Source organism: Bos javanicus, chromosome 1 (genome assembly GCF_032452875.1).
Source record: "Bos javanicus breed banteng chromosome 1, ARS-OSU_banteng_1.0, whole genome shotgun sequence".
NCBI lineage: Eukaryota > Metazoa > Chordata > Mammalia > Artiodactyla > Bovidae > Bos > Bos javanicus.
The window spans coordinates 107,006,346-107,025,864 of record NC_083868.1 but is presented as its reverse complement, the minus strand read 5'-3'; the positions used below and the strand labels follow the sequence as shown (position 1 = coordinate 107,025,864).

General features: G+C 34.4%; 1 protein-coding gene across 3 annotated transcripts in view; it reads left to right on the top strand.

Moving 5' to 3' along the window:
• SMC4 (structural maintenance of chromosomes 4) overlaps positions 1-19,519 on the top strand; it is a 33,929-nt gene that overhangs the window by 10,345 nt on the left and 4,065 nt on the right. For all 3 annotated transcript variants that reach the window (XM_061417201.1, XM_061417191.1, XM_061417210.1), the window contains 13 exons: positions 795-959; positions 1,206-1,333; positions 1,807-1,947; positions 2,626-2,776; positions 4,426-4,590; positions 5,902-6,135; positions 7,755-7,940; positions 10,156-10,317; positions 12,158-12,383; positions 12,470-12,549; positions 13,451-13,603; positions 14,679-14,805; positions 18,462-18,651. In XM_061417201.1, coding sequence (XP_061273185.1) covers positions 795-959; positions 1,206-1,333; positions 1,807-1,947; positions 2,626-2,776; positions 4,426-4,590; positions 5,902-6,135; positions 7,755-7,940; positions 10,156-10,317; positions 12,158-12,383; positions 12,470-12,549; positions 13,451-13,603; positions 14,679-14,805; positions 18,462-18,651 — 2,108 coding nt within the window. The remainder of the gene's footprint in view (positions 1-794; positions 960-1,205; positions 1,334-1,806; positions 1,948-2,625; positions 2,777-4,425; positions 4,591-5,901; positions 6,136-7,754; positions 7,941-10,155; positions 10,318-12,157; positions 12,384-12,469; positions 12,550-13,450; positions 13,604-14,678; positions 14,806-18,461; positions 18,652-19,519) is intronic.

Here is a 19,519-nt window from a genome sequence, read left to right as displayed (position 1 = left end):
TACAGGCGGGCTACTGGTGTGAAGTAAAGTAGCATTTTGCCTGAGCATATTCAGACAAAATTTTCTCCCCCATCAAGCTAAATGGCTGCCTTTCAGTCAGCCTTGAAAGTTACTGACTGTACTTTTTTCTTTTCTCTTTGTAACTGAACTGCATAAATGCAAATATATAATGTTAATCTTAGATTTTAAGTATAGTTTAAAAGTTGTTATAATTGCAAGCAAAAGTTTTATGTACCAAGACATTTAGTTGCAGTCAGTTGGCCTTTTCCTGTTATTACCATGAGAGAAAATAGTATTTCCTTTTTCATTTAATGGCTTGTTTGTTTGTTTAGAAAGTTAGAACATCTTTACTTGGCATTTTTATATAATTTTATTTATGTATTTATTTCTGGCTGTGCTGGGTCTTTGTTGCTTTGCACAGGCTTTCCCTAGTTGCAGCAAATGGGAGCTACTCTAGTGTTTTGCAGGCTTCTCATTGCAGTAGGTTCTCTTGTTGCAAAGCTGGTCTCTGGAGCACAGGCTCAGTAGTTGGCGGCATACGGACTTAGTTGCTCCGAGGAATGTGGGATCTTCCCAGACCAGGGATCAAACTCATATCTCTGGCAGGAGGCTTCTTCACCACTGATCCATCAGGGAATTCCTATTTGCATCTTACTAAATCTCTTTATGCTACTGATTTATATCATTTAGTTCTAATTAATGTTGGATTTGTTATTTGACTTGTTTCTAGTTCTTACTTGAGGCTGATGTAGCCAAACATATACAGTGAGTGTGAAATACTACTTTTTTTAAAGGGTGAAGTTGAACAAATTGCTATGATGAAACCAAAAGGCCAGACTGAACACGATGAGGGTATGCTTGAATATTTAGAAGATATAATTGGTTCTGGACGACTAAATGAACCTATTAAAGTCTTGTGTCGGAGAGTTGAAATATTAAATGAACACAGAGGAGAGAAGGTGAATCTTCCATAGACTTTTGTAAACCAGAATGTTTCATTTATTGATTAACAGATTATACTAAGCCAGATAATTCAAGTTATGATAGACCATAATTGTTTAAGCTAAGTTTTATGTTTTCCTTATTAACATTTCAGAGAAACAATGTTTATGAATGTAGTTTGTTTTTATCTAATGTTGGCATATTTTAAATTGATTGTTCAATACACTTAATATGAACAATTTCTATCCTTTTAACTTTTGTAGTTAAACAGAGTTAAGATGGTAGAAAAGGAAAAGGATGCCTTAGAAGGAGAGAAAAACATAGCCATTGAATTTCTTACCTTGGAAAATGAAATATTTAGAAAAAAGAATCATGTTTGTCAGTATTACATGTAAGTACCTTAATTTATCAACTTTTGTATTAGTTTCTGACACTAAAATCTAATCTGTTCTCTTTTCCTGTATTAGAGAAATGTGAAGACTGAAGTAAAAAAAAAAAATTCTGCAAGTGGTTGTGATGAATTTATTAGAGTTTTTTGGCATAGTAGTGAAGTTAATTTTTAACTATCCTACTTGAAGTTGGGTTCACAAATATCACTATGCTTAATACTTAATAGTTTTACTTATAAATTCTTTTTAATTCATTTGATAGCAGATCTAATTGTGTTATATGGAACCTATTTTGTTCCTAATTGCTTTGACCCTGGGTTGGTTTCTTCCTTCCCCCTTCAAAGACCTAGATACTTTAGAAACTGCTGATTTTACTTAAAATAGTTTGAGAGTTTTAGAAATGGTACTTTAGGATCTCTGATAGCTTTTTCTCTCTCTCTAGTTGGATCTCTGATAGCTTTTTCTCTCTCTCTAGTTATGATTTGCAGAAACGAATTGCTGAAATGGAGACTCAAAAGGAAAAAATAAATGAAGATACCAAAGAAATTAATGAGAAAAGCAATATACTGTCAAATGAAATGAAAGCTAAGAATAAAGCTGTAAAAGATGTAGAGAAGTAATAATCTTTTGGAAAGTACTAAAAGTAGATTATTTTATTACATGTATGTGTGTGTGTCTATATATAAACTTAATACAAGCATATGAAGGCAATATATTTGCCAGCATATAAAATATTATAAATGGTTTCTTTTTGCAACCAAAAAACTGAATTGCCTTTCATCCAGTTGATGATTATCACAGGTTTGAGTGCCCAACTCTGGTCTTAAATAATGGAGGATGCTACCCCCTAGTGGCAGAACCCAATAATACAAAACATCATTGCAAAAATGGGCATTTAACCTGACAGGTTAGTTGTCTTAAAGTTTTATCATTACTTTTTTCATGGCAATCTTCAGTGATACCAGGATCCCTTACCTATTCAGTTTTCTTTTTTTGTATTCTTTAAAATGAGTTTTGCCTATTGTTTTTTTTAATGGTCAGATTTTTATATTCCTAGACATCATAGTCACTATTTCCAATCTAGCTTTGAAGGACAAAATAACTCATAACCACACATTTTAACAACTTCTTCAAATATGGATGGAGAGGAGGGTTAGCTTGAAGCAGGTAGTATTAGGATCCTACTTTATAAGAACTTGGTACATTTACATAGTGTTTCAGGCAAGGTATACAAAGTCGCTTTAAAATACCTGAATATCCAAAATAGTGACTGATGATTTTCTTACTTTGCTAGGAAGCTGAATAAAATTACAAAATTTATTGAGGAGAACAAAGAAAAATTTACAAAACTAGATTTGGAAGATGTTCAAGTTAGGGAAAAATTGAAACATGCTACAAGTAAAGCCAAAAAACTAGAGAAACAACTTCAAAAAGATAAAGAAAAGGTAGGTTATGTGGGGGAAATTCTTAATATTTCATGTCTGATGTAGTTTTTGTTATTTTTCATGAATGTTCTTGCCCCTTAGAGAATGAATTGGAATTCTGAATGTTAAATGCTTCAGGATTTATCTCTGAACCTAATTCTCCCCCTCACCCACTATGGAAATCCTGCATCCATTGACTTTGAGTTTTAGAGCTTATGTATCTGATATATATTGTTGGAGAATTATTTACCAAATCGGTAATCCTATTTTGGTGACAAAATAATCTTCCTAGAATATATGGTTTAAAAAGAGGTTTTTGGCTACATATCATAGACTTTTAAAAGTAGTACCTTTGTCTACAGAAATCAAGTTAAGAATATCAGCAGAAGTTTCCCCTTAGAAAGGAGGGGAGAGGAAGCCATAATTTATAGCAAGGGGTTGATTAGCTAGTTTGAAGTTTTAAAAGATGATGAACTTTAGACCAGAATGCCTAATTTGCTGGCACCCAGACTAATAATTAATTTGGAGCATTTCAAATATATTCACAGTTTAATCAGGTATTAATAGAGGCAACACTGAAAGCCCTTCCCCTCAAAAAAGTTGTGTACCATATATTTACATGGTACTTATAGGCTCTGCTTTACCTTATAAGCAAATGCATTTATTCACAAAATACTTTGTGTGTACAGTAGTAGCACTTTTTATATGAGTCAGTGTTTGCAGGAGAACATTTTGGGAAGTGTTTAATTTCTCCTGTTATAGATAACCAAAATAAACAAAATACCAATGGATGTCATAGTAACCCCTAAATTGGACAGAGTAAGCCACATGTGACCTAAGTACAGTTATTAGCCTTTGGACACCAACTGTGAAAGAGTGATTATTACTGAAAGGTATTAATGGAATAAATTAGTCCCATGTGGTGATTCTGAAAGGGTAAAGTTGGGAAAGATCTTAGGATTTGAGAAAGACTAGGGGGTGTAACGGAGAAGGTGATGGCACCCCACTCCAGTACTCTTGCCTGGAAAATCCCATGGACGGAGGAGCCTGGTGGGCTGCAGTCCATGGGGTCGCGAAGAGTCGGACACGACTGAGCAACTTCCCTTTTACTTTTCACTTTCATGCATTGGAGAAGGAAATGGCAACCCACTCCAGTGTCTTTGCCTGGAGAATCCCAGGGACGGGGGAGCCTGGTGGGCTGCCGTCTGTGGGGTCACACAGAGTCGGACACGACTGAAGTGACTTAGCAGCAGCAGCAACAGGGGACATAAAGGTAATATGTGGTAAGTTGTAATGTACCACGAAGGGTACTTTAAGGAATTCCATGTACTCAGACCATGTTGTAGGTGAAGGAGGTTAATCACAGCATAAAGTTAGAGCAGAAGGAAGAAAGATATAATGCCCAGCCAAGGAGAATTGTCTTTTGTAAGGAATCAAGAATTCGTAGAATTATCTTAATTCTATGAATTAGACTGAGAATATAGAAATTGCAGCATATGGTTAAGGAAGTATACTTGCTAAAGCTAGCTGGTTCAAACCTAATTAAAATGAAAACTGCAAAAATCTAGAAGATCTTGAGAAATGCTTTTAAATAAGTCAAATATTAATGGTATTGGATAGCCTAAAGGTACATGCTCCTAGTAACTTTTTAATTTGTTTTATAATCTTAGGTTGAAGAATTTAAAAGTATACCTACCAAGAGTGAGAATATCATAAGGGAGACAACAACTAAAAACAATGCCCTTGAGAAAGAAAAAGAAAAAGAAGAAGAAAAATTAAAGGAAGTTATGGATAGCCTTAAACAGGAAACACAAGACCTTCAAAAAGAAAAAGAAGTAAGATTTCTTTATCAGTTGGTGTTTATTTTGATGGCTTTTTTCCCTCCTATCTTAAAGATTGTTTTTATAGTAATAGTAAAAAATGAACTGTTAGAATGAAAAGTTTGGGCTTTTATCTAACATCCCCAAAAATAGTCAACCTAGACTATCCTTTTTTTGTTTTCTGCTTTCTCATTTTAAAAAGATGTTAACTGAGAATGAGAACTTAAAGTGGTAGAAGAAAATGCATATCAGATACTTTGCTTTATGTGCTATTCTCTGTTAATGTTGATTTAATCATCACATTTTTCTCTTAAATTATTTTCTTGGTAATTTAATTGGTTACTACCTGTATATGCTTGGGACCACACTAACCATAGGTTGACATTTCCCTTCTTTACTTTTGTAGCTCTTGTGTAATAGTTTTAAAGCTATGGCTCTTGTGTTAATTCTTGGTTGCTTAAGTCAGTTAAATATAAGATCTTTGTAAATTATACCTCAGTGAAGTGTTTCGGGGTTTCTCGACAGACTAATATAAATTGATTCTGTTTTGAAATATGGACATGTTCTAATATCATCTATAAGAGTTTGTAAGTAAGATGCCTATGGGATAAAGTGGCTAAGTATCATACAGTCACTTTCCTAATAGAATAAGATAAGTTTTTCACATTTGCTCATCTCATGTATATCAAGTAATCCCATGTGCCTTGGCATCCTAGGTTAGTGACAAAGCCAGGACTCATATCTAGGTATCTTTGGAGCTAAAAACAGGCTCTGCTACTTACGAGTGAGTGCATGACTTTGAACAAGTTATTTAAACTCTGACCTCAGTTTCCTCAAAATGGGCATAATGATGATCGTAGGATTGTTGGGTTAAGGAATTAATACATACAAAACATTCAGGATAGTACTTTGAACATATATTCTACAGTGGTGTGGGTGTGTATGTGGGTGGTCATGATTTTTTGTCATTTTAGTCTCTAAATTGAGATAGAAGGAAATGGCAACCCACTCCAGTATTCTTGCCTGGAGAATCCCAGGGACGGAGGAGCCTGGCAGGCTGCCGTGTATGGGGTCAACACAGAGGCGACTTAGCAGCAGCAGCAGCTACCTCATTAAGCTGTTATTAAATCAGTTGGGGAAAGACTTTATATACCATAAACATTCACAACTGGGTAAAAACTGTTAGTCCATTCACTTATGAGAGTTATTTCTATATATTGTGCTTACATAATCTATGAAGTTAAATTTAAAATGCATGGTTTCCACTTTGGTTTAGGTTTGAAAACACGTATTTCAGATTAAGTGGGGCCTATCATATTTTAACAGAGTCGAGAGAAAGAACTTATGGACTTCAGCAAATCAGTAAATGAAGCACGTTCAAAGATGGATGTAGCTCAATCAGAACTTGATATCTATCTCAGTCGTCATAATACTGCAGTGTCTCAATTAGGTAAAGCCAAAGAAGCTCTAATGGCAGCTTCTGAGACTCTCAAAGAAAGGAAAGCTGCAATTGGAGATATAGAGGCAAAACTCCCTCAAACTGAACATGAGCTAAAGGAGGTAAATCTTTACTTCTGTGTTTCACATGAACATTGTTTATCAACCCTAGTTTTATTTATTTTCATACATATTTACATGTTTTTTTTTAATCTCAACATCTGGTGTGACTGATACATAGATTTTGTTGCTGTTGTTTAGTGTAATCTTTCCCAAAAGAAGGGTGTTAATGTTTCATTACTCTTATCTGATACAAGTTAAATTGAGACTATTAAGAAACTGTGTTATCCCCTCAAATGTCAAACAGCAAATAATATTGCTATCGCCATCATTATTTCCCATGGAAATAATTTAAACAAAAGAAAGTTTTTGTTTCCCTAAATGTAAATGTAGACAACTTACGCAGTGATACAGGAAAGTCAAATAAATGTGTGTGTGTGAACAAATATGCAAGTCAACTGTCTTAGTGTATTTTTCTATTTTTGAACTTAAGGACATTCTTTCTTTGTTGGGACTGCAAGTTGTTAAACTAATCAAGACATCTTACTTAGTTCATCAATCTTCTCTCCTTGAGTAAGGAATTTCATAACATTAATTTCCAAAGCATCATTAAGCAAATTGCAATAGAAGATGCTCTTTGAAGTGAAATGACACTGAAAATAGTCTTTTTCATTTTAGTAAATGCACACTGATTGGTCATCAGAAAACTTCATGGCCATGTAGAATTTAAATGTAAACTTAGGTTATATTCAGTTATGATTTCTGTCTTCTTGGTGATTCGGTTTATTTTTGGGTAAATTGTGTTTATAACTTAAGCTTTTACTTGAAACCAGTATGACTGGTAATAGAGGTAATAATTTAAAACCAAGAAATGAAAGAGAATGTCAGTTGGAAAAATTGCTAAATAGGTAGATTGAGAAACAGAGTTAGGATTTTTGTGTACGTGTGAGTGGGTTTCTCTTTTGTGGGCAGCCTGACATTTTTGTATAGAAACAGTACTGTTCACTTATCACGTTTCCCTTCGTTTCAGAGCTGTGCTTTTGTTTTCCTTGGTTTAATTGGAATAATGAATTATGCTATATAACACTAATGTAATACATATTAAATGTATTATATAGTTTATTATCTATTAATTTAGAAAGCAAACCACTTTCTAATCATAGCCATACCCAGTCACCCATATCTAGAGTCCTATATTGAGATATATTTTTGATTAGTGTAAGAATATAAGAATTAGGAAACATTTATGCATAATTACCTGGAGAAGGAAATGGCAATCCACTCCAGTATTCTTGCCTGGAGAATCCTGTGGACAGAAGAGCCTGGCAGGCTACAGTCCATGAGGTCGCAAGAGTCAGACACGACTTAGCAACTAAACTACTACTACTACTATGCATAATTATATGGTACAAAACTGGGATTTCCACAACCCTAGCTCTACTCGTTCTATCAATCAGTGCACTGCTCCTAGGACTATATTGAGGTCGTTCACCTTATTATTGACCCAAATAATTTATGCCCCTTTTAAAATAGAAAACCCATCCATATTTTTCAAAATCAAAGCAGCAAGCAGTTACAATGTGATGGCAGAGTTCTGGTTCTGGTGTTTATTGTTGACCTTTTCTTATGTTGTAATAAGGGTGTCTGCTTTTGGGATTCATTTTCTTTACTTTCACCTTTAGAAAGAAAAAGAACTTCAAAAACTTACACAAGAAGAAATAAATTTCAAAAGTTTGGTTCGTGATCTTTTCCAAAAAGTTGAAGAAGCAAAGAGTTCCTTAGCAATGAATCGAAGTAGGGGAAAAGTCCTTGATGCAATAATTCAAGAAAAAAAATCTGGCAGAATTCCAGGAATATATGGACGACTGGTAAAGTAAATTTATTTATAAATAACTATATTTTTCTCAGATATTATAATTTTCTTAAATAACTGTATATTAAGTGTTTTTTAAGCATTTTGCTCTTACACTCAGGCATGGTAAAATTCTTTGTGGTATGGATCCTTTCACATTAAAAGTTAAGCAAGTGCAAGTACAAGTCGCTCAGTTGTGTCCAACTCTCTGCGACCCCATGGACTATACAGTCCATGGAATTCTCCAGGCCAGAATACTGGAGTGATAGCCTTTCCCTTCTCCAGGGGATCTTCCCAACCCAGGGATTGAACCCAGGTCTCCTAAGGAGCATTGCTGGCGGATTCTTTACTCCTGAGTCATAAGAGAATCCCATTAAAAAAGTTTGGGATAATTATAGTCACTTTAAGAAAATGATCTAATTCTACTGATAAACTTAACTACTTTTTTCTTTCAAAAAATAAGAATTTGATCAATTATATTCTGAGCTTTATACCATCATACTGAAGGTTGTAACTAGAGTTTAGGAAAATCACAAAGGATGATGTCAAAACCCAAGGCTAGGGATAATGGGTGCCTGAAGCCTGAGCTCCTGAACCTGAAGAAGGAAGGGAATTTGGCCATGGCTAGAGGTAGCTGGAAGGAAGTGAGGAAAATAGATACCCCATTCATCTATTCTACCATTTCTGGCTGGTGCCTCACTTTGTCTTAAGCTGGAAAGCCAGAAGAACCAATTAATGCACTCCCTGAATCAGTCTTCCAGAGAAGGAAGCAGAAGAGGGTGATTCAGAAGGGCAGATGAAAATTACCCAGCATAGTTGCTTCCATGTCTGCATATCAAGGACTTCCACCTTAGTTTTTTGAAGATACACGATTTGATCATATTCCTTTGCTCAAGGAAAAATGAAACTAGTTGCTTAATGTTACTTGATAGATAAGTTATTAATAGACAAACGATTTACTTAGATGGTTTTCAATAATTCAAAGTTGTATTATTCTGTAAGTTATTTTGCTTATAATTTAGGTTTCCAATCTTCACATTATACATTTTCACTTACATGCAGTGAAACAGTTCTGTTCATTTTGTGCTCATTAAAATTTCAGACTCTGTATATCCATAAGTTTTTTTTTTTTAAAGATCGATAAAAGCTCTAGTAGTGATTGCCTCTGCAGAAGAGAAAGATAGAATGTGAGGGACACTTAAATTTTTCATTGTGTTCCATTTTTGTACTTTTGTAAACTATGTAGGTTTAGTTCTTCGATTAAATGAAACTTGACTATGAGGTACCATTTCACACCAGTCAGAATGGCTGCAATCCAAAAGTCTACAAATAATAAATGCTGGAGAGGGTGTGGAGAAAAGGGAACCCTCTTACACTGTTGGTGGGAATGCAAACTAGTACAGCCACTATGGAGAACAGTGTGGAGATTCCTTAAAAAACTGGAAATAGAACTGCCTTATGATCCAGCAATCCCACTGCTGGGCATACGCACTGAGGAAACCAGAAGGGAAAGAGATACGTGTACCCCAATGTTCATCGCAGCACTGTTTATAATAGCCAGGACATGGAAGCAACCTAGATGCCCATCAGCAGATGAATGGATAAAGAAAGCTGTGGTACATATACACAATGGAGTATTACTCAGCCATTAAAAAGAATACATTTGAATCAGTTCTAATGAGGTGGATGAAACTGGAACCTATTATACAGAGTGAAGTAAGCCAGAAGGAAAAACATCAATACAGTATACTAACGCATGTATATGGAATTTAGAAAGATGGTAACAATAACCCGATGTACGAGACAGCAAAAGAGACACTGATGTATAGAACAGTCTTATGGACTCTGTGGGAGAGGGAGAGGGTGGGAAGATTTGGGAGAATGACATTGAAACATGTAAAATATCGTGTAAGAAACAAGTTGCCAGTCCAGGTTCGATGCACGATACTGGATGCTTGGGGCTAGTGCACTGGGATGACCCAGAGGGATGGTATGGGGAGGGAGGAGGGAGGAGGGTTCAGGATGGGGAACGCATGTATACCTGTGGCGGATTCATTTTGATACTTGGCAAAACTAATACAATTATGTAAAGTTTAAAAATAAAATTTTAAAAATAAATAAATAAATAAATGAAACTTGAAAAATCTATATGAAATAGTAATGAAATGATCCTGTGCCTAATTCCCTGCTGATTGTGCATTGATTTTTTTTTCCTTCCTCTTATTTATTAGGGGGACTTAGGAACAATTGATGAAAAATACGATGTTGCTATTTCATCTTGTTGTCATGCATTAGACTACATTGTTGTTGATTCTATTGATACAGCCCAAGAATGTGTAAACTTCCTTAAAAGACAAAATATTGGAGTTGCAACCTTCATAGGTTTGGATAAGGTGGGTATTTATAATCTACCTGTATTTTAGTTTTTAAGTGCCAGGTGTTGACTGATTTTGAATCCTAGCTTTTTCTTCATAGTTACTTCAGTGAACCACCTAATAGATTTTGAGGATTATATTAGGCTCTAGGGGTTACATCGTTGTGAAAAAAAAAAGAAACTTGTACTGCTTCCCCTAAAGTAATATGCATTCCTATGTTGGAGTGACTGGTAGTTTGCATTGCTAACTTCCATCTTCAATAACTACTTTTTTTGAAAATAGAAAAATACTTAGATATAATTCATAATCATAAAATTAATTATTTTAAAATATATAGTTCAATGGATTTTAGTACATTCACAGAATGTACTAAATTGATTGTTCAACCATGACCACGATCTAATTCTAGAATATTCATTACCCCAAGAAAGGAACCCCATACACATGAACAATCAATAACCCTTGTTCTCCCACCCACCCCACCCCCACAACCTTTAATTGACTTTTTGTCTGTATTTATGTATTCTGGACATTGTATATAAATGAAATAACATATTATATAGCCTTTTGTTTATGGCTTCTTTAACTTAGTGTTCAAAGTTCATCCATGATGGAACTTTGCTGGTGGTTCAGCAGTTAAGACTCTGTGCTTCCATTGCAGGTGGCAGAGATTTGATCCCTTTTATAGGAACTAAGAGCCAGTTCCCTGTCTGCTCTTTTTTAAAAAAAGGTTCATGTTGCATCATCAGCACTTCAGTCCTTTTTATTGCCAAATGCTCTTCCCTTCTCCATTATATTCTATAGCACATTTTGTTTATCCATTCATCAATTGGTGGACATTTGTGTTGTTTCCATGTTTAGGCTGTTTATGGTTAATACTGCCATGAACGTTCATGTACACAGGTTTTTGTATACCAGCTTTTCATGTGCTTATTTATTGGCTATTTCTTTATTTTCTGTTCAGATTCTTTGCTTATTCGTTAATTGGTTTGTCTTGCTGTTGTAAGAGTTCTTTATATATTTTGGATATAAGTCTCTTATACATAATTTGCAAATGTTTTCTCCCATTTTGTGAGCCATCTTTTCATGTTCTTGTGATACATCCTCTGAAGCACAAATTTTAGATAGCAGTCTAGTTTATTTACTTTTGGTTGCTTGTGTTCTGGGTGTCATATCTAAGAAGCTACCATGTAATCCTAATGGCATCGTGATTTACTTTCTGTGTTTTATGAGCTTTACAGCTTTAGGTTTTACATTTAGTTTTGTAATCCATGTTAATTTTATAAAGTGGGGGGTCCAGCTACTCTTTTGAGTACTGGGTTGTTTGGACACCTTTTATATTCTTTCCCCATTGAATTTTCTTGGCATGCTTGTCAAAAATCAACCAATCATAAATGTACGAGTTTATTTCTGGCCTCTTATTTATGTCTGACTTTGCATTGATATTACACTGTCTTGATCATTGTAGATTAGTAGTAAGCTTTAAAATCAGGAATCCTTTAATTTTGTTCTTTAATATCTTTTTTAAATATAAATGGGATTTTCTTAATCTCATTTTCAGATTATTTATTGCTAGTATATAGAAATACAGTTTCTACATATTGATCTTATGTTCTGCAGCTTTGCTGAATTCATGTTAGTTTTAATAGTTCTTTCATGTGAGGATTCCTCAGAATTTTAATATATATAAGATCAGATGATCTGTGAATAGAGATAATTTTACAATATCTTTTTCTTAAATAACAATAAAGTAATATTGTGTAGATACCAAGAACTTTGTATACATATCCTTATGTTTAACATGTGTATTCTATAAATGATACCTAAAGAAAGGTCTTTTTCTTCTTTTTTTTTTTAGATGGCAGTGTGGGCAAAGAAAATGACCAAAATTCAAACTCCTGAGAATACGCCTCGGTTATTTGATTTAGTAAAAGTAAAAGATGGGGCAATTCGCCAAGCTTTTTACTTTGCCTTACGGGATACCTTAGTAGCTGACAGCTTAGATCAAGCCACACGAGTAGCTTACCAAAAAGATAGAAGATGGAGAGTGGTAACATTACAAGGGCAAATCATAGAACAGTCAGGTAATAGTTTTTTTCCTTTGCCGTTGAGTCTATTTACTCCTGTTGAGGGGATACATACATTTAAGTCTGACTTTTCTGTTCTCTAGGTACAATGACTGGCGGTGGAAGCAAAGTAATGAAAGGAAGGATGGGTTCATCAGTTGTTGTTGAAATCTCAGAAGAAGAGGTCAGCATGTACAAAATTATAGTCGAGACATTTTTGTTAAAGCAGCTTTATTGATATATAATACACTGTAGAACATTCTACTATTTTAAATGTACTGCAATCATATTTTCAGTTTAACAGTTTGAACTTTCTATAAATGGCTAGTGTGTAAGCTGTGGGATTTCATATGAAGCCTGTTAAAGTTCTAAAAGTATGTTAATTGAAAAGTATTTACTCAACATACATGTCTTTTTCTGTTATCACATTTGGATCATATAATTTATTTCACGGTTAACTTATTGTTTGACATTTGTTTCTTCACAGTTACTGCTGTATTACATAATTATCTTTTGTATTTCAAAATAATGATTTAAATTGTAAATATAGCAAAGACTTCTGATATGTTTCCAGATTTTTATCTCAAAATATTTTATGTTTCCAGAAGTAAAATAGAATGTCAAAACGCCCAGAAAAACTTATGTTCCATTATCACAATCAGAACACTATACTACTTTCTTCCTGAAAATTCTGAAGTAGTTTATATTCTTCCTCTTAAATATTTGCATAGTATACCTTCACTGTAACTATAATTGATTATACAACACTTAAGATTGTCTTTTCACCTGAACCTATGATGCAGAAATTAGTTGACCATCTCCTAAGCATTGGTTTTAGAATTGGAACTGGGTTGTTTGGTGTGTTTCTAGTCTTTTTTTTTTTTTTTTAATTGGAAGATAATTGCTTTACAATGTTGTGTTGGTTTCTGCCATACATCAACATGAATCAGCAATAGGTATACATATGTCTCCTCCCTGTTTCTAGTCTTTAAGATCAGAAGTTTGGGTTTTCATCATTTTTGTAAATTGCTGTTAACCTGAAATAATTCTTGTTGGAGTAAACTCACTGGTAATATTCTTTGTAGGTAAATAAAATGGAATCACAGTTGCAGAGAGACTCTCAAAAAGCAGTGCAGATTCAGGAACAGAAAGTACAACTGGAAGAAGCAATACTTAGGTTAAGGCATAGTGAACGAGAAATGAGGAATACACTAGAAAAGTTTTCTGCAAGCATCCAGGTACCTTTTTACCAAAGCTGCAACTATTGGAATTCAACAGCAATTTGGCCAGAGGCATTTTACTGTTTGCTTATAGTTTTTAAAATATAAGGGGGAAGGGGAGGTTGGGCTAGGGTCTGTTGATTTTTGTTTCCTTGAGTACTAATAGATAAATGTCCTGTCACAATGTTGCTCCAGCCACAGCTATTTCTGGTTTCCATTTGGACTGGAGAGAAATGTGTCTTCCCTTAACAATGACCCTTTATTTTATTCTCTTTACAAAGTGGAAAGTTTTCTTAATTATAAAAAAGCAATGCATGCCCACAGCCTCTTAAAAAAACCAAACCAAAAAAAAAAAAAAACTAAGAAAGTTTTTTAGAAAATACGTGAAAAATTATCACCTTCAGTTTTTGTGTATGTTCTTTAACTTTTAGTGGCAGTATCTAGTTTGCGTGTATGTATTTATGTGGTAGATGTTGATATACATACTAAATTTGCATATGGATTTCTGTAGTCTCATAGTAACTTCTTGACTCAGTAATTAATTTCCTTTTCAAGCAAATGTAATTTGTGTGCAATTATATTGACATAGTTTGTACCACAGTTTGATAAAGGTTTTTCTGTGTTGGCTGTGTACACCACTATGTTTTAAATATTCTTGTTAGGCATACCTTAATATGCTTATCCAATTATTTCCTTAGTCCTAAAATTGTAATTATCACCCAGTATGTATACAGTGTTTTTAAGCATTTGGCGCATAATGCCAAATTGTTCCCAAAAGTTCTAATTCATTTACTACTGGTAGCATATGCAAATAATTTTTCTAAGTGAACAGTAAGTACTCTCCAATATTTTGTAAGTTTGCTACACAGATGTACTAAAAAATAGTATTTAACTTGTCTTTATAATGAGTTTATACATTTCATGTGTTTTGTTGGCCATTTTCAATATTTTTATTTATTGTTCATGTTTTCTGCCCTTTCCTGTTAGTTTTTGTGTTTTTCTTAAAGATTTTAAGTACCTTTTTAATTTAAAATTTAAAGCAAATATTATTGTAAGTTAAAATATTGACCTTGAATTTTAAAACATTCTATAGCGTTTATCAGAGCAAGAAGAATATTTGAATGTCCAAGTTAAGGAACTTGAAGCTAATGTACTTGCTACAGTCCCTGACAAAAAACAGCAGAAACTGCTTGAAGAAAATGTTAATACTTTCAAGACAGGTATGTTTAAGTACAGACTTTTTCCCCTATATTGTCAAAAACAGGTTTGTAATATTTGTATTGTTTAAGATCACAATTTGTAGAATAAAAAATAGATTATATATATTTAAGTGACCACACTGTTTTACAGTTTTTATTTTTATTTCATCCTCAGAAGGTTGTAAAGTAAGTACTAATAAATTAAGTATGTCATTTGACAGATAAAACTGAGGCACAGAATGGTTTATATAATTTGCTCAAGGTCACATAACATATGGTGGTGATACAGGAATTCAGGATGAAGGCAATCTGATTACAACACCTGTGCTGTTAATGAGAACTTAAAGAACATACATTTTTCTTTTCAGAACTTTTTTCTTCATGTGTATATATAAACATGTAAGTGTTCTACCAAAGTTTTTAAACAAGAAAGGGAATTAGTTCACAGGCTCATAGTCAGAATTGGCTTTGACATTAAAATCCTCTGGTCATGTACTTGAGCAGCCCGCTTCTATTTCCATGTTCAGGTCATGTAGTCACTCAGTCGTGTCCAACTCTTTGTGACCCCATGGCCCGCCAGGCTCCTCTGCCAGTGGGATTCTCCAGGCAGGAATACTGGTTGGAGTGGGTTGCCAGTTCCTTCTCTGGGGGATCTTCCTCCAGAAATCAAGCTGAGGTCTCCCACATTGTAGGCAGATTCTTTACCATCTGAGCCACCAGGGAAGCCCACTTCCATGTTGGCTTCAGTTAAATGTACATAGGTAAGCATCTTATGGCAGGAGGTGGTAACGGTGAGTTTCACAGTATTTCAGTGACCCCAGGAAACAGCCTTCGTCACATCAAGAAAGGCCCTTTTTATAGTCTGGTTCATGAGCAAAGGAAGACAAATACTGATTGTTTATCCATAAGTATTAGATGGACTGGAATTGGAGCAATTATCCACATGTTTAAAAAATGAGGGAGTTTTCTTCCAAAAGAAAAAGAAGTGAAAAGATTGTAAGCAGACAGATGTCCACTGTGCACATTGCATATTAATATATACGTGTATTTTTTATTTTTTGTAGTCATATTTATATTTTTAATATTGAGGTATTCACTCAAAAAGTATCTGCTACTGACCAAGTTTTGTTTTAGTACTATTGATCAAGCAATGAACAAAATAAAGTCCCTCTTTTCAAGGAATTCACCCTTAAGAGATAAGGAAACTAAACAAATACATCACATACTGTAACAGGTGGTGCTAGGTGATAAAAGTAAAACCAGGGAAATGGAACGGGATGGGGATTCAGATAGACACAGTGGTTAGGCTAGTGCTAGAGATTTGAGCAGAGACCCAAAGGAAGTATGAGTGCAAATGTGAGAGAAGAGCATTCCAGGAAGAATGTAGAGGAGAAAGTAGAGGCCCTAGGGCAGGAAGTAGTCTGTCAGAAGTTTCTAGCAAGGAAACCAGAATCCCTAGACTTAACTGATAGAAGAATCCAGATAATGTAGAGCCTCATAGGCCATGTCTCCAGGGGAAATTAAAAGCCACTGGAGAGTGACATAACCTGACAGGACCTTTTTTTTTTTCTTGCATTTATTTTGGATTTGTATTTTGTTCTTGCAGACAGACTTAACCCTAGTCCTCCTTCCCCAGGGTACCTACAGTATTTGTTACTGCCTTTGATGGAACCTAGTGGTCAAATAAAAAATAAATCTTTTTCATTTATAACAACACTCTCATTGAGAGACTACAAGAATTTGTATTTTATTTGAAAAAGACTGCTTGACTTTATTAGGAGCCCTGTATATATATATATATATCTCCTCTTGTGGAAGTACTGGTTATTATTAGTAGACTCTCAATGTCTGATATGGAAGCCCATTTATTCAGGCATATCTTTAAGATTAAATGTTTCATTTTACATTAATTTAGATTTTTTAAAATCTGGCAAATATGTGGACAATAAAAGGAGCAAGGTGATATGAAATAGTGATGTTGAAATTATAAATTACATGATGTCCATTTTCCCCTATTTCTAACAGACATGCTACTATAAATGAGGGAATTTAATGTATGTTAGGTACTTGAAAATAAGGAAAATGATATTCTGAAGAGTGGAACCCTTTCCAGTTGCATACTTGGCCCATCCCAGTATAAGTCATGATGCCATGACCCCACAGCAGCTGGTACTCTACCTCACAAGGGAGCTAAGCACACAGACTCGCCACTGTGAGCAATACAATTCCTTCGATAAATAATAGTGTCTTAGTATCCTTAAGGGAGAGGGGAGAGTTAGAAGACTAAAAGGGGGGCAGGGTTTTGTTTTGCCTTTTTTTTTTCTTTTTTTTTTTAAATCAAGTGATGATCTCAGAAATACAAAAAATAGACACTGTAATTAAACTCACTAGATGGGCTTTTAAAATCAGACCAAGAATTCTCTGATAAATGTGAAACAAAAAGATGGTTGTAAAATTTGGAGAATATTGAAATTCCCTCTTAGAACAATAGACAGTCAAGAGGAAACAACAGTTAAGTCTTTTCTTTTCCTCTCAGCAAATCCTACCTGCTTTCTCCTAAATGCTACATACCTCCCACAGAAGCTTTATGGAGTTTCTTTACATAAGTTGGCACTGTTTCTGCTTCCTTTCTAGACATAGGTATCAATAGCTTGAACCCCTTACCTTTTTGCCACCTTCCATCTTTCCTACATCATATAATGATTAGGGTTCAGATATGGAGAACAGAATCCACTCTGGCTAGTATAAATATGATTTTTGGTGTGGGACTATGTATTTAAGAGAGAAAAAGATTGTTTATAGGATCATTGTGATAACTTAAATTCTAGGCTAAACGCTAAGAATAATTTCCAGAGCAACTCTGAAGAACCATGAAAGAAACCATACTGCCTTTTCTACAGTTGAAAAGCCATGTATCACATTAGGAAGATGACACTATAACTGCCAACAACAGAAGCACATTGTACCTATCGTAATCCACCCCGTCAAGTTAATGCCATTGCCTGTCAGTTTTCACAAAACTTTTGACAGGACATCAGAGCCTCTACTACCACCAAGAAAACTTTTCCATGACTTCCAGCAGAAACATGCTCAGTTCATCACTTTTGCCATCCAAATTATATGATTTTTTCTTGATTGAATGAACTTAAATTTATGTCTGAACAGTAGGTACAAGGGAATCTAGGAAGTGTAACTTAAGAGTTCTCTGTGCCACAGAGAAAAGTACCCCTTTATTCTATCTCCCCCACTTTGTTACAGGGAAGAGAATTCGAGGTTAGCAGAATTAAATAACTACTTCTTCTTCACCCCCAGTCTGTAGTTGAATACAGAGTCTAAGGGTAAAAGATCATTATGAAACAAATAGTCAAAGTACCCTATAAACTTCTGAAAAGAGCTTCACAGTGTGAAGCCATTAAGAAATATGGGTTACGTTCACAGCTGAGCCAGAGAATTTAACTATATGTTGTTGTAACACCATTTGTTTTGATAAAGGACATTTTGGTTTTGTGTTTGGGGTTTTGCTTTTTTTTTGAGGCCCTTTTCCTCTAATGTTTAAAGTTTCTTTTGCATGTATCAGGTTAAGTTGTATTGACTGGAGAGATTTATTGAATGCATCTAACAAATGATGCTTATTAGTGTAGAAACACAAATTAATTTTACTTTTTTTTGTCCCCCAGAGTATAACAGTGTGGCTGAGAGAGCTGGTAAAGTGGAAGCTGAGGTTAAAAGGTTACACAATATCATCGTAGAAATCAATAACCATAAACTCAAGGCCCAACAAGACAAACTTGATAAAATAAATAAGCAATTAGATGAATGTGCTTCTGCTATTACTAAAGCACAAGTGGCAATCAAGACTGCTGACAGGTAGAGTTTGCATACTACCCTGCCTTCCTCTTCCCTACATCACACTGAAAAGGGGATTAATATTTAAATTTAATGTCTAATAAATGTTTCCTGTTACTTATTAAGATCTGACATTGTTACCTAGTAGGATTTTAATAGGTGGATGCCAATAATAAATTATCGAATGATTAGTTTTTAAAAACTGATAAAACAGGTATGGTTTAACAAAATGTGGTTATGTAACTCCCCAGTTGTGAGGACATAGAAGTTAGAGTTTCATTTCTCTGGTTTACGGGAATAGATGGCAATTCATTTAAATAGATCTAGGTCTTAGGAGAATAAGAAGGATGAGAATTAGCATAATTGTTTTAGTAACTGAAAATTTTAATTATTCCATTGTCCCAAAAAGTTTTTAATACATTCATAATACAGGTCTTGTTTTAAATTTTAGAGTATTAAAGTATTCTGTCATAAAGCAAAGTGTATATAAAATGTTGAAATGTAAACAGCTGTTTGTCTTAAAATTATAAACTGGTTGCATAGTGATTATCTGGTTATTTGGTTATTGCAGTGTCCTTTGTTCAAAGGTGCTAATTAATAAGCAGCGTTTTACCTAAACACAGTTATCAGTCACAGGGAAAAAATAATTGTGTGTGTGTGTCATTGTCATCCCCATTGTCCTTTGTCCCATTTCCTCCCCTCACTCTGCCCAAAACACTTATTTTCCCTGACTTGGACCAGGAAGTAATTTACTTGAAGGTATAGTTTAAAGAATTAAAGATTTAAGACCCTCCAATCTGATAGGAAAATGACAAGACTATAATAATACAATGGACAATTTTGCTTCATAGTCTTAAGATTGAATGAAACTAAAATTTTATATAAGGAA